This window comes from Amphiura filiformis, chromosome 3 (assembly GCF_039555335.1).
Source record: "Amphiura filiformis chromosome 3, Afil_fr2py, whole genome shotgun sequence".
NCBI lineage: Eukaryota > Metazoa > Echinodermata > Ophiuroidea > Amphilepidida > Amphiuridae > Amphiura > Amphiura filiformis.
In genome coordinates this window covers 9,069,790-9,084,943 of record NC_092630.1, presented here as the reverse complement: position 1 = coordinate 9,084,943, position 15,154 = coordinate 9,069,790, and the positions used below count along the sequence as shown (strand labels likewise).

Genomic DNA, 15,154 nt, shown 5'->3' with positions numbered 1-15,154 from the left:
CAACCCATACCACAACCCTCCCATCACATCTTACCGCTCTAATCCCCAACCCCACAAAAAGGTCAACTTTTAAAATATATATACTACTATACCTATACCTACTATACCCTCGTGGGCGGAAGAAGAAGTATAAACATACCTGTCTTGTTTACTCTCCATTGACCTTCTTTGTCTTTCGGGACTTGAACAAATGTGCTTGCATCAACTCCGTCAGTAATTTCTTCATATGCACTAAATCTGAAATATGACCAAATAGGCCACAACAACAATAGCGAACAATTAGGACACCTGGCCTAGTTGATGCGATCTGATTGTGATGACTCACCATGGCAGCGAAATTACAGCGCTTTAACTTCTTACATATAGATCTGGAGAAAGGCGCCATATCACGATATAGGCCTTAATCCGAAAATCATTGTTCGAAAATTCACACATATTCTCGTCACATTTCAACCAGTATTTCGTAACCAAAATTAGTACCATTCTACATTGGTATGGTCATTAACCAATCGAGGTACATGTACCAGTTATTTCCACCGATGTATAATCCTAAACAAAGACAGATATGTCATAATAAGAACACGCACACAACAAAATTAGCTCAGATTTAGGACCACATTTGTTGGAATCGGTCACGAAAGATGCAAATTATAGAAGCTGCATATTGCAAGGGGAACTACCGCCGTGCTTTCCTTTGATTATAATAATTAAAAACCTTTTTGTTCGTTACTCCCGTGGGTTTTCAATCATCGTTTCTTTAATTCTCGACCGATTTAACTAAACAAATGAGATCTTAAAAGGCCATTTCGTGATCCACAGCCTCATCCCCTCACTTTTCTCCAAAGAAGTTGAGATTTTTATACCACTGGAAATCTATGGCTACATAATGTTTATGTACAAAAAATTTCTTGCAGATTAATTCGTTTATCAAAATCGGAATCAACTGATCCGAAGGTCCCAGGTTCAAATCCTGGATGGTCAGTGAAATTTTTCACTGGCTGTCATTTAGGTATGTGGAGACTTGTGTTAAAAAACCTTTCTCAGAGTAAAAAATAGACTTTCACTTAAGACAAATTCCTATTTTGTACCTTTGTCCAGTGAAGCTTTTCATGAGACTTGTCTTTCCAACTCTTTCTTGACCAACAAGCATTAGTCGGGTTCTGTACACATGTTTGGTTCCTTCTTCTGATGCTTTCTGGTAAGCTTTAAGAGCTTCTGGGCCACGAGCTAGGATCTCTGCAGGTGTACCTGTAAAACATATATTTACTACTGCATGAATGTGTCCGCAAAATCCAAATACATTCAAAACGTTTTTCAAAAGTTATAAAATATTTAGGTAACCTTTAAAGTCGTGTTAATAAAAGATCTACCAAAAACGTTAAAAACGCACGAAATTAATTCCGTCATTCTTATTTTTGCTTTGGTGGTTTTCCCCAAATGTTCATTTTAATTTGATATTGCAATGTAAGATGTTATTTACAAAATTATGTGCGGTAGTAACTCATTTGATTTGAAGGACTGTAATATTTTGCCTGCGGACGTTGCCAAAATGGTCAATGTCTTAGTCTTATAAACGATATTATTGAGTCTCTGGAATAACTGTAAATATAGAGGCTACGTACATCTGTGATTTATTGAAATATACGAGCAAAATATGCAACAAGATAGCATTTACTCATCGAACTGTCCACATTAAAGCAGAATTTGGTCAATGTATTTTACCATAGCAACGAGGAAAACATTTAACATAACCGTTTGCAAAATACAGTTTTGCTGTAACTTCAAAATGGAAGAATTTCAAGTTGTCATTTATCCCCACTCCTGGAAATTAGTGGCCTTTATCAGAACAGATTCTAAACGATAGCAGATGAGTCATATTGCAAGACGATTTCAATATTTGTGATGCGATCAAGCAAAATCAGTCGGAACTCGGAAATATTGATTTTGAGATATTGCCAACAAAGGAAATATTTCCTTTTGTTTCTTCTTGTTGTGCAAACTCTGTAATTGCTCATATCTTTGGAACTGGTTGTTCAATTTCAATGGGGTTTTCTGCAAAATGCAGTTTTGTAAATGCTTTTGACTATCCTATAAGAAACTCAAGCACAATTTTGGTTCTCATAAGATGTTTTATTGCTTAGAGGTTAATAACCGAGCGTCAGCTGATTTGAGGTGATTGTTTGAAACCGGAGGGGTTTGTTTTGGGCCTGATGAATTTTCCCGAAGGGGCGTCAGCCCCTGAGGGAAAATTCGAAGGACCAAAACAAACCTCCGATTTCAAACAATCACCGAAAATCAGCTGACGCGCGGTTATTAACCTCATTCATAACCGTCCTTGATGTAAAAAGAAGGATTTTAACCATTATTTTGTTCCCCAAAAACATAAATCGGTCCCCTTTTGATCATGTCGAACCCTCGTTTCATACCTTCACCCCTTCTATAATTATGCATTGTTCCGACCAAAATACAATTTAGAGGGGTTTCCCCGTCCATCATCCGCCCAGTAACAAGTTTTGACCAATCACAACGCAGTATTTGGAATAATTTAATATTTAGTAGTTGCGATGTGTTTTTAAATGTCATCCATGTTCCAGGGCCCGCTTAGCATTTCCTTTCGAAGTGCGGGAATTTTGTCGCGTGTCGTTAATTATCAAAATATGTAGAAGACAATGCTATTGGAATGTCGAGGAAATACGTCGAAAAAATATGGAATACTTCACAGTTGTGTTTTTCTTGGAATATAATATCTTTGTAAGGACCTCGACTGCAAGCAAGACGGAAATACAGGATAGGAAACTGTACCAAAAATGCAATATTATCATGGTTTATTACATGTTGAACCTGACCCACTTTGCAAAAACATAATCATGTACGTGGAAGCATGGTGTTTACAGCTGACAGCTCACTTCATGAGGTTCTAAAATCGTGTAAAATTGTGCAGTCTAAAAGGTAAGCTATTATAGTCCGGATCTCATATTTTTAGCAATTTGCTAGTATAATCTAGATCAATTGCAAGCCGGGATTGCTAGAGCCCGGTGCTAGAGAGCTTGCATAAATTGCAAGCTCATGAGCTGAAAGCTGCTGAAGCTCCATTGTCGACCAAGACGTACATGATCATGATGATGTACACGTGCATACATGTCTCTCGCCATGTACATCCTGTACACAGTACATGAGCTAATAATAGTACTGCATCACATTGTTACATGTATTTCACCAAACAATCTAAACATTAAACATTATTATCAAACAAATTAAGTGTTAAATAGTCATGTAAACAGTGAACACAAGTCACGCTTTTACATGTAAATATCACACTAAACAGGTCAAAGTTTAAAGTCACCTCATGAAAATCATGACCTACATTTGAAAAATTTACAAATCAAGCTCATCCAAGGAGTTTTAAAATTGCTCATACTATGCTATGGTTTAGATTTAAAACCATGAGATGATAGCTGATGATTTGTGGAACAGCAACTGTATTATGGTATGTACAATAACCTCATTAAAAAAAATAACACTATTTACATTACATTTACAGTCACATTTAGCATTTTTGTCACTGAATGAAGAGATTTTGACACGCGCAATTTTAACCTCAATTGTTAATTTCAAATTAAGCTTACAAAAAATGTAAGTTAATCGCCTACTTTGATGCACATCACATGGCATCTATCACTCAAATGTGAACTCATCAAGATAATTTTTTGGCTACAAAATAGCCGGTTACCATTAAATTAATTTTACATCATGCATACATCATTCGTACTGTGCATTTAGAAGTTTATAGAACTTAATCATAGAGATCATTTCTGAAATGGCAATTGTACAACTACAATCACATTTGATTTGTATAAATTTTAAAAAAATGCACTGAAAAAAGATTTGGTTATTTCATGTGACATGTTTACAACCAATTCACTACATACATGCATAGGCATTAGGCATACAGCAATACTACTATAATATGTGTTACCGTAATTATTTCAGTTCTTTTGATAAATGCTACAAAATTGCTGTTTTTACATGTAGGTCAACATGCAGATGATTATTATTGGAAATATGCAAAACGTAAAGCAGATCATTTTAACTTTCACATAAAGGTTTGGTTTACGAGCCGGATAGCATTTTCTGAAACAGGCTCAAACAGCAGTACATGTACAATCTGCACTTCATAAAAAAATAACACTATTTACAATCATTTGAGTTATTCATGTATTATTGTAAAAAAATGCAATAAATTTGGCTGATTACAATTTCTTTGAAGTTAAAGCTATATATTTAATCACTTAATCAGAATTTAAATAGCATGTCAGTTTCAGGGCTATTGTCCAAAATGAAAATTCAGTGTTGCACCCTGAAAGTTGCAGTTGGTGAACATAGGGTGTAAATTTTGTGGATTCACCATGTTCACCACATTTGCTGCAGAGCTTGTTGAGGCTGATGAAGCTGTGTTCATGGTGTTGGGTGGACGTCGCACTACTGCACTGGTAAGAGATGGCTGAGCTGGGATCATTGGCATTGCTGATGTTGTGGGTATTGTTGGTAGGCCTAGTGGTGCTGGTTGTGCTATGGTATAATTTGCAGGTGATCTTATTGAAGATGCTGGTATCAGAGACACTGTAGGTGAAGCAAGAGTTGCCGTTCTTGGAATCTTGCGTTGCTGACGGGACAACTCTTGGGTCATGTTGCGCTTCTGTCCGTCACTGGCGTCACTACAGTAGCTTTTCAGGCTGCTGCTGTTCCTATGCCCAGATAGGCTACAGATGGTTCGGTCACTGAAGCCAGCATTATTCAAAACGGTAATTGCAGCTGCCCGGATCGAATGATTTGTGTAGATTTGGCTTAGATTTGCCGCCTTTGAGATGTTTGTCATCATATTCCCTATGGTGTTATGTCCTACTGGAATGTTATCATACCAGATGGCACCAGATGCGAGCCTCTTGGGGCGTTGATAGAACCACTCACATGATGGGTGCAATTTGGAGAGGTAGAGCTTGAACGCTCTTACAGGACAGTTGTCCTCGCCTGTTTCGTAGACCCGTTTGTTCATTTGATATGTTTCATTGAGCGTACCAGGATGGTTTTTCTGGTGCTCGTTGAATGTCATTGTAATGTACTCCTTCCCTGAGGCATCCTGCTTAATTGCAAAGGAATCTCTCTTTAAATCTCGTAAGCCTTCCTCCCCTCCTGCAAAAAAAGTACTGGCATTGGAAAAAAACTAGTCTCTGTAGACTCTGGGGATTGTTCATGGATAGAACCTTGGTATCAAACATCTTTGATAGATCTTCAGTTGTAATGGGGGGATAGTGCTTGCTGGTATCTTTTCCATCTCTTTTCATCACTTTTAATGCCCCGCTAAATACATTGTTGGCTGATTGAAATTGCTCGCTGCGAATAATATTAATTGTCCTATTAAATGGCGGAGACGAGATATATCTCTGCAACGCAGCCCTGATGTTGAGAAGACTGGACTTGGAGTATGGTTGGCCATTCTCTTTACGTGCTGAACCATAGAACTGTCTCAGTAGCTGACATAATGTATCTGGTGGCAGGGTCTCAAATTTCTCATCGTGGTTCGTAGCCTTGCACCATTCTGCAAAGCAATAAAAGAAAATACAATGCCAAAGTAAATTATTTGTTGATTGCAATGTTAGCTTTTTTAGGTTTTGTTTTTGATTTTGTTATAAATATTGACATGTGACTTTCATTAATATTATTATTAGGCCCTTTCTTAGTCTTTAAGATGCAGGCTTTGACTGTATGAACTGTGCATGTACATGTACATCTTGTACTTTGTTATTTGTATAGGCCTACATTGTCAATTTGTCATGCACAATTCCATGCTAATTTATACTATTGAGATGCTCTTGATTGTTTCTTTTATTGAGAACTGGCTGGGAATTTACTAAATGGTCTATGAGCATGATGAGTGAACTGAGATTATTTTATCGAGCGTGTGAACATTGTGTACATTAAATTGTGTCAAGGTCAGGGAATCCCATGATATTTGGGGCATGATCAACCTCGCCGCTGTTGCTCGCAGTACAGTGGATGTACCACCGTACGTGTACTGCCCGTATCGAAGATGCATGGGAGCATTTGGACTCGGGAAGTGAACTTGATATTTTATTTGGTTTTATTTACCCTTAATCAGCCGCACTGCCCATGCTGTTGTGTCCATAGTCTTCTTTTCATGACGTGCACTTTCTAGTTTAACTAGATCTGCTTCACTAGTGTCAGCAAATCTTGGTTGCTTGGCTGGCATCCCCGACTTCGTCACGGTTTTGGCCGGGGTACTCGCGGTGGTAGTCACTGGTGCTGAAATGGGGTGAATTTCCGATTGGTTCGTACCATGTTCTCTCTCAATAGCTTCTATTGTCTCTACTATATCATCATACTCCAATTCATCCCATAAATTGCTAAAATTAACCTCTAAATCCATGTTTACAACACATCGGATTCTAAACTTCGTATCGGTGCAGCCGGTTCTTCAGCTGAAAGTCGGCCGCCGGTATCGGCAGAGATCAAACGTCAGCAATCACCATGGAAATTAGGGCACGGAAGTCATGTTTCATTTTTCAAAAAAATCTTTATTCACATTATTTATTACAAAACTTAGTTGATTAATGTTACACAAGATTACTATGTACACGTATTTTCCTACAATTACGTTCTTTGTTTACATTTTCTTGTTTATATTTTGCGTCGGGGTTTCGCCGTGTGCAATTTATTTTTAGTGGTTATCGCCATCTTTAAATTCGCCGCCCTCATTTGCATAATAAAAGAAATCCATGTTCGGGGCCCCAATCAATTAAAATTCGGTGAAACGTCACGATTTCAGGTCATTGTTGTGCGCCTGACGTCACGAGACGCGGTCATTATACTTTTTCAATGACCTGCAACTGCGTTCGCGTATTTGAAATTTATGATCGGTGATTGGATTAAATACATCGCGTATGGTAATGAGGTTATGAATTACATTTAAAGTAGGTCCACGGTTTGCGTCCTATAACGTAAAGGGATTAATTTTCTCTAAAGGACATGACGCTACACTGATAGCAACCTGCAGGCTGTGATATTTGGCTTTCTGCGTAACTTGAATTTCACTTTCATGCAACCAGATTCATAACACTATTGGTATTAGTGCCTTCATTTTTCACGAAAAGATAATTTTGTACAAAGTCATGTCAAGTTCATCAGAGGTCATTTTAAGGTCAAACACCTCACGACTGGGCTTCGTGGTCGTATAATACCGCATAATATCTGATTTAATTTGGTTTAAACATTTTTTCTCAAAATTTTACCCCTAGATCGTTGCCCCTGCCAAGATATATATTTGTATTCTCTCACAGATCAATAGCAGTTCCACTTACAAATTTATATAATCCAATGGTACTTTTTTCTTGTGTCTGCTACATGAAACTGGAGATGATGAGTGTATTAATAAGATTATTGAAATGTAAATTATTTACTGGGCATTGTATATTGAATTTTCAATTTTAATAGCTGTGACCTCTCTGACCTGTGAAGTATGCATTTTGAATGGAGAAAATGATTGCAATATTTTGCGATTTTATTTTCATCCACAAACACGCCGTTTAATACGGTATAAGCTTTCTTGCAGATTCAGTCGTTTGACAATGATACTGTTCAATTTATTTTCGGATTGAATAAACACAGTACTCTATGGGGCGCTGTAATACATGTAATTATGCGTAACTCACACATTCAAAGGCCGACATTTTGTAAATAAGCTTTTTCGTGAATATATAATCATACCCAAATCAAAATTCCTTTAAAAAGGAATGGGCGCCAAATGGGAGCTTTGATGTGATGTGCTGAAATCCGGCGGGGGGGGGCACTCCACTTTGGAGGTGACGGGTATGTAGGGGTGGTAATACCCCCCTTTTTACCATCGCTGTCACCCAAATACCCCATTACCAGCACATGCTCTGTCACCCAAAGAGCCCATATTTTCCCTTTAGATCTGTCACTCAAAGACCTAGACCCTTATATTTCCATCTGAACAGCAACGAGTCGTCTATCACTGATTTTGTTCATTCGTTTGAAATAATTAAGCCATTTGAAGCCATTTAGAACTAGAAATTCAATTTTCGAGGCTTCTTTTGGATCTCACCCACAGACCCCGTTTAAAAAGTATTATATCCGCCTAATGCCCCCTAATTTAGATCCAAACGGCCCCTCTCTCACATGACCCCATATTTTGTACATTTTTATTTCACCGAATGCCAAAAATCATGCTCTCACCCTTGCAATGACCCCATATTTTTTATATTTTACTCTCACCGGGTGCCCCTTACTGGCTAGCCCTACACCTATATCCATTTCATATTGAAGTGCCACCACCGGGGCTGAAATGTAACCGTTTGGATAAATGTTTTTCTTTAAAACAATAATGTAACATTAGCATAGTATAAAGCAAAGAATCTATGCACATTTCGGCATACTTAATGTTGTAAGAAAATATTTTGGCATTGGGTCTCCATTTTCCCGAAATTTGAATTAAGGGGAATGGGGGAAATGAAAATGTTTGTACTTTTCATCACTTACATAGCTATACTAATCTCAATGAATTAGCAAAGCGGAAATAAAGAGATCCATCACATATAATCAAAGTGGTTTTTTTTCTGATTGCCTGAGTCATTTGTAAAAAAACCCAAAACATCATTTTCTTTTTTACATCCCATGTTAGAATGGAAACTGGCATTTCTTTCAAAATTTCACCACAATTTATTTATACCATGCTTCATACGCCATCCGTTTTGTTCCATAATATGACGATATCGACATTTTACATATTATACAGAGAGTATTTGACACTGGCCAGAGGCGTACCGTCCGGGGACAGGGGCACAAATATCGGGACAAAAACTACCGGGAAAATATTATACCGAGAAAATTGTAATGGCCACAATTGTTTTAAATCTCGTATTGCAATATCAATAGGAGATAAATTTCATAAAACTGGTTATCCATAATCCCCCCACACACACCCCACGCCCCACCACCCTACCTACAACACTCCCTACACACACACACCCCTATACCCACATACGTTTTATTCTTGACAAAATAATTGGTGTTGAAAATTAACAATTTTATTCAGAAATCAATAGGGGCCTGTCAGCGGGACAGGTATAGAAATTAAGCTTCCGTGGTCCAGATATGCCTCTGACACTGGATCTGTGAAAGTCATTCATGCACTTCGTCATTCCTATCATCATATTAGTTGAATCATTACTATTACCTATATTCTTCAAATCTTCCGCGGTGGTAGGGTCCACCTTAAACAGCACATCCTTCCACTTCTTTATTCTCTGCTGCCTCCCGTCATGATACTCCACAATAAATCCAGCGATCTTCAACAATGGCATTGTGGTACCCTTATACAGGCCGAGTATACCCCACTCGGACTTGCAATCTTTACACACGATGTTCTTTTGGAGGTCAAAATCATCGACTTTCTTTGGGAATCGTGCATTCTCCTTGGTGTCATACAGCTGGTGGAATTCGTCGGTAATAACGATATAATGAGCGCCTTTAACAGATCGAATATCATCGCTGTAGCAGGCAAATACACCACATTTTTGACAATTCAGCTTTACGCGTTGCTTCCTCCTTCGGTCGACTTGGTCTGTTTTTTGTAGTTCTTTGATCTGTAACATAATATTACACAACATCCAATTACGCTAAGCAACTGCAACCAACCAAAAATAGATCAAACCAAATAGATAATCCAATGAAAAAGTATCAATCAATAGCAAATATCTCCGATTGCTCATGTATAGCTAAATAAGAAGGGTCATAACATACAAAAATAATAGAGAAAGGTCTTAATAGGTCTTAAGCATAATTTAAAATGTAATAGACGAAAAAAAGCAAATTTGGGTGAGCAATTAATGAAGACGTAGATTAAACATGGTGAAAACGAAGCATGCAACGTTTACATTTATGTTATATACCTGACGCCTCTCGGAGTTGGATGTAGTTCATATAGAGGAAAATTAGAAAGGAAACATTGTAAAGATTCTTCTACCTTTCCTAGGAAAAGATCCTTTTCTTGTGTCAGTCTTTTCTGAATTGTGTTGGTAGCTCGTAGCATCATTTGCTCTCGAATGCGATTCATTAGATCTTTGTTCTTCAGCTTCAACTGCTCATCTACCACCAAGAAGAATTGACCACCCTTGGCCCTGTTTCTTCCTGTTAAATGAAGTGTGTCAATAATAGTGCCTTTGTTTACAAGAGCTATGTACTTGCTTTCCTCTGGTATTTTGTCATGAAGGGAGATACATTGTGATAGAGTGGAAGTGGGTGCGTGTATGTATGCGTGTAAGGTTGTACAAAAGTCGAATTCAAACTCGACACACAGCGACATTCGTGATCGGGCCAAGCGTTTTTAAAATGCGTAAAAAACAACTTGATTTTAATACTAATTATTGCATATTCTAAGGAAGTCCGATTATCTTTTTGAAATAGCCGAGTGGGCGGGGTTTCAATGAAACATTTTTTTGTGTAAAAACTAAAGCATCCTATGTTCATGATGTTTAAAGGAATGTATGAATATTGACTGCACAACATGTATAACGATTCGTGATACCCAGTTGTGGTTCAGTTGGTGTTGTTTAGGAGGCGGAGAATTTTATTTCAATTTTATATAGTACGTCAAAATATTTTTTGAATTTAGTGAAAATGAACGCTCAAAATGATGAAAAATCTATGTAATTTTTACATAGAACCCTGATAAAGATTACTGAATCGTTTTTATGGTAATCTAATCTTCCATTTTCTAAAATCATCATGGGGGTTCTATGCGAAAATCTTGAATAAACTGGGGGGACCCAACGTCTATACCCCGGGGACTATAGGCCTACAAGAAAATGACAGGCTCCCTATACATTGCACGGACAGACAAACCATGCACGATGCAGTCAATATCGATATACAGGCTGAGTCAAAAAGAAGTAAACTCTTGTTTGAAGGACTGTAACTAGAGATCTGCAAGGAATCTGCTAAAAATGAAAATATCAGTGGAAAGAGCACATTCTACACATTTAATTTAAAACAAGAATTGTTCGAATTTCTCACAGCAAACTCAAGTTACACTCATTTGAATACAACCACCCATTTTTGTAGCTGCACACGGTTTCACTTTCCAAGTACCTATTATATTGTTTCGTAAGGCGCGATATTCAAATGCAAATAAAGTTCTGTGGCAGGTGTGGTTTCGATCAATAATTCCCTAATGTTAATGGGTTCTTTTCAATATGAATCTTACCTCATTGCACTACATTATTATGAAACGGACCAAATGACAACATGGCACTACAATATACCTTACGGGATCGTACGTTTCTGTCGACGAAATATCATGAAACTAAGAGTCCCACTGAAGTTCAGCGTCTTTTTCGTCTCCAGTCTCCCACATCTAATCGGATTCCATGTAAGGGAGCAGTATATAAGAATGTGAACAAGCACAATGTGCATGGGACACTAAATAACCGACATCCGGAAGCTTCACGCAGACCACGAACTGCTAGATCACAAGTGAAGATTGCTAGAGTTAGGCATGCGTTACAGCAAGACCCAAAGATCAGCTCAAGACACAATCCTTTACCCAACATTCCCCAGTCAAGCTTCTGCCCGATCGTTCGTGAAGACTTGAATTGGTATCCATATAAACTACAGTACCGTCATGGACTTCATTCTGGGGACGCCGTTTGTAATTAATTAAAAGCAAAAGTTGTCAATTCAACAGTAAATCCTGTTAGTACTTTATTGATTCGAAATTGAAATGGATTAAAATCAATCGGCCGTGTGCAGCTACAAAAATTGGTGGTTGTATTCAAATGAGTATAACTTTAGTTTGCTGTGCGCAATTACAACAATTCTTGTTATTATTTAGACGTGTAAAGTTTGCTCTTTCCACTGATATTTTAATTTTTAGCAGATTCTTTACAGATCTCTAGTTACAGCCCTTCAAACAAGAGTTTACTTCTTTTTGACTCAGCCTGTATGTATTGTGGGCGCACACCACTAAATAATCGTCCCATTGAAATACGTGTAAAAACACCAGTTTTATTTATTCGTTTTGAGGCCTTTTCGGCGCTTTCTGAGAATTTTAATGATAACCAGTCGATTGCAAATCGATGAAAGTTTAAGATATGTTTCAATGTACGGGTAGTCTTCCACCTCGTTTTCCCGGTAGGAGCCGCTAAAGAGCGCCCTCACTGTTTTTGACATGCTCTCATGACTGTAAACCCGTTTCTGCCCATTTTTAATACGCGGACCTATTTTCTCGATAATTATAAAATGCGACTTTTTAGTGATTCAAATTCATGCACAGGCTTTACACTTTCATTTAAGCTACAATTCGCTACTCTTTCTGATTATTAGTCCAAAGAGCAGCCCATAATACCTCAAAAACTTTCTGAATTTTACCGGAACTCAGTAGGGTTGCACAAATGGCGCATTGATTTAGTGGTGTGCTCCTTCAAGGGTTTTTGATGTTCAAAAATTGAGTTCTTTTATCTTTTTCTTGAAATATAAAATGTTTTGAGTAAAACACTTTAAATTTAAGTGCTCTGTGACATTCACATCAAGAGAACTAGCCTTTCAAAGTTCTATGGTGGATTCCGAAAATAGGCAAATTTTCAACATTTTGACCATTCATGCTTATTCTTCTAAATTTGCATTGAATTCCAATTCTCTAGATAGTTTTTGACCTTCTTTCTGATAAAATTCGGTTTTAAATAAGAGTAAATTACGTTTAATAATTGCAAGGGTCTACTGTTAATGATTTTATAACAATCACCCCCCGCCCCTAGAAAACCAAGATTTGCAGCTTTAAAAGGCATGCACCGTTTTGTCACCTTAAGCCCAAATTGCTTAAAATCCAAGAAATCTTGTTTTCACACAATTTGTGGCAATTTCTTGAACTTTGAAGGCCTCTGAGGGAATAATCTTAGCGCGACTTGCATCTAAAACGCATTAAATATATTCACTAACATGTAAACCATCTATTTAAATCGAAAAACTGCAATTTAATCAACAGCCATTTCAATTTGGGCTGAATCTCTGAAAAGCACGGTTTTACTCCTAGGCCCTTCGAAGGGCGCACACCACTAAATAATCGTCCCATTGAAATACGTGTAAAAACACCAGTTTTATTTATTCGTTTTGAGGCCTTTTCGGCGCTTTCTGAGAATTTTAATGATAACCAGTCGATTGCAAATCGATGACAGTTTAACATATGTTTCAATGTATGGGTAGTCTTCCACCTCGTTTTCCCGGTAGGAGCCGCTAAACAGCGCCCTCACTGTTTTGACATGCTCTCATGACTGTAAACCCGTTTCTGCCCATTTTTAATACGCGGACCTATTTTCTCGATAATTATAAAATGCGACTTTTTAGTGATTCAAATTCATGCACAGGCTTTACACTTTCATTTAAGCTACAATTCGCTACTCTTTCTGATTATTAGTCCAAAGAGCAGCCCATAATACCGCAAAAACTTTCTGAATTTTACCGGAACTCAGTAGGGTTGCACAAATGGCGCATTGATTTAGTGGTGTGCTCCCTTGTGCGCAGCACAGTACACGTATTGTTGTATTTCTATTCTATACCCGATAAATGTTGGAGTTGCCTATAGCCTATAGACGAATCCAACGAGCCAAGTCATGGTCAGGATTTGGTCGGCCATCTTTGGTTTCCCGCTAGCACCAACCTGGTGTTTTGAGCGCCCAATTGTGCAAATAAAAGCCGCCTAACACCTAGAGAAGATGCAAAGACGAGGAGGGTTAATAGAATAATATATACAATAGAGGTAATCCTGTCGCATCTATTCATACATAGTCCTTTTGTTCATCCATTTGTACATCTATGAATAGATGCGACGGGATTTCCTACCGAATTATCTCTATTGTATTATTCTATTAACCCTCCTCGACCTTCTCTAAGGCGGCTTTTATTTGCACAAATGTTGGAACTGTATTGTGTTGTAAACATTCTTTTGTCTACCTGTGTTTTCGCGGAAGGTGTAAAACGGGTGATGGAATGCAGTTCAAAATTTCCGCCAAGGCCGAATCAGTTCACATTTTGGATGCATTGTAGCCGACGGGGACCCAACTATTAAGGCTGCTAGTCAGGTGTAGGAATGCGTGTATTTGGATTCAAAACAGTTTTTGTGTTTTTCTCAGAACCAGAAAAAGTGGATGTAAGCCCTTTTGCAACTCAGCTCTTCATATGTTTAAAATTCAAGTTGGCTACCAACAAGTCGTGTGGTCCAATGGATTAGCGCGCTGGACTTCTGTATGTAGCTGCGGCGTGGGTTCGAGGCACACCTCTACAGAACTGAAATTCACTTTATTTTTTAATTTCATATTTGGGAAATGGGTCTGGGAGAATTTACGTATGACGTGGGGAGGAGTGCTCGACATCGAATTCGATTAAGACAGACATAAATTAATTCGGGTTTTTACTGGGTGTTTACACTATGCGCCCAAACGAATTCGACTCTGTTGAATTCAATTACGACTATTTACGCCCTCTGTCTATCAACGCAATTTCCTCGTTTTCAGTCCTCATTTTACCCCGAGTTTCTGTGGTTTCATCTTGTTGAAGTTGTTGGGAACCTTGTGAAGCCATTTCAAATTCAGGTAGATCAATTTAAAGCAAAATTATCAAAATTGAACAAAGATACAATCAGACACTTCTGCATGGATGTACAGTCACTGCAGTAGACATATGCTGCGCATGTACGAAAATACACAAGAACAGTCGTTGTTTATCGATTGATCAATATCACAGTGCCATTGCTTAGTGACAAATCGACGGTCCAGAAATTCACCTCGCCACTTCAGCGACACACAGTGTCAACACCCTGTATTATAAATATTTTTTTCCATACAGCTCAATACTCCGTTGAAATCAATATTCAATTATTGACACAGATAAAGAAAGTTTAAATATGCATTGTGTTATAGGACGTGCACCTGGAACTTAACTAAATGGGCTAAACGCGTTCCTTTATACCTATAAAGTATAATTTTCATTCTCAAAATTAAATATATCTCCATTTTTACCCTGGATTTTAAATTGTTTACATTAAAAATGCAGTAAAAGATATCCACAG

The 15,154-nt window shown here is 37.9% G+C and overlaps 2 protein-coding genes across 2 annotated transcripts in view; both read right to left on the bottom strand.

The window, feature by feature from the left end:
* The window catches only part of LOC140147971 (uncharacterized), a 71,484-nt gene that overhangs the window by 16,252 nt on the left and 40,078 nt on the right, over window positions 1-15,154 (bottom strand). Inside the window, exons 12-15 of the mRNA XM_072169787.1 lie at window positions 10,061-10,224; window positions 9,272-9,680; window positions 1,089-1,248; window positions 140-237 (exon numbers count right to left, since the gene is read on the bottom strand). Coding sequence (XP_072025888.1) covers window positions 140-237; window positions 1,089-1,248; window positions 9,272-9,680; window positions 10,061-10,224 — 831 coding nt within the window. The remainder of the gene's footprint in view (window positions 1-139; window positions 238-1,088; window positions 1,249-9,271; window positions 9,681-10,060; window positions 10,225-15,154) is intronic.
* Window positions 4,328-6,561, bottom strand: LOC140147970 (uncharacterized). The gene is made up of 2 exons (XM_072169785.1): window positions 6,148-6,561; window positions 4,328-5,596 (listed from the first exon to the last, which is right to left on the bottom strand). The coding sequence occupies exons 1-2, from the start codon at window positions 6,443-6,445 to the stop codon at window positions 5,142-5,144; spliced, it is 753 nt and encodes a 250-aa protein (XP_072025886.1). The 5' UTR covers window positions 6,446-6,561; the 3' UTR covers window positions 4,328-5,141.

What these genes read in the sequence shown, in the direction of transcription:
- LOC140147970 (XM_072169785.1), bottom strand. Translation starts at nt 6,445, where the DNA reads ATGGATTTAGAGGTTAATTTTAGCAATTTATGGGATGAATTGGAGTAT. An exon ending in GGCAGTGCGGCTGATTAAGG is followed by an intron (nt 5,597 to 6,147) that starts GTAAATAAAACC and finishes ATTGCTTTGCAG; the next exon opens with AATGGTGCAAGGCTACGAAC.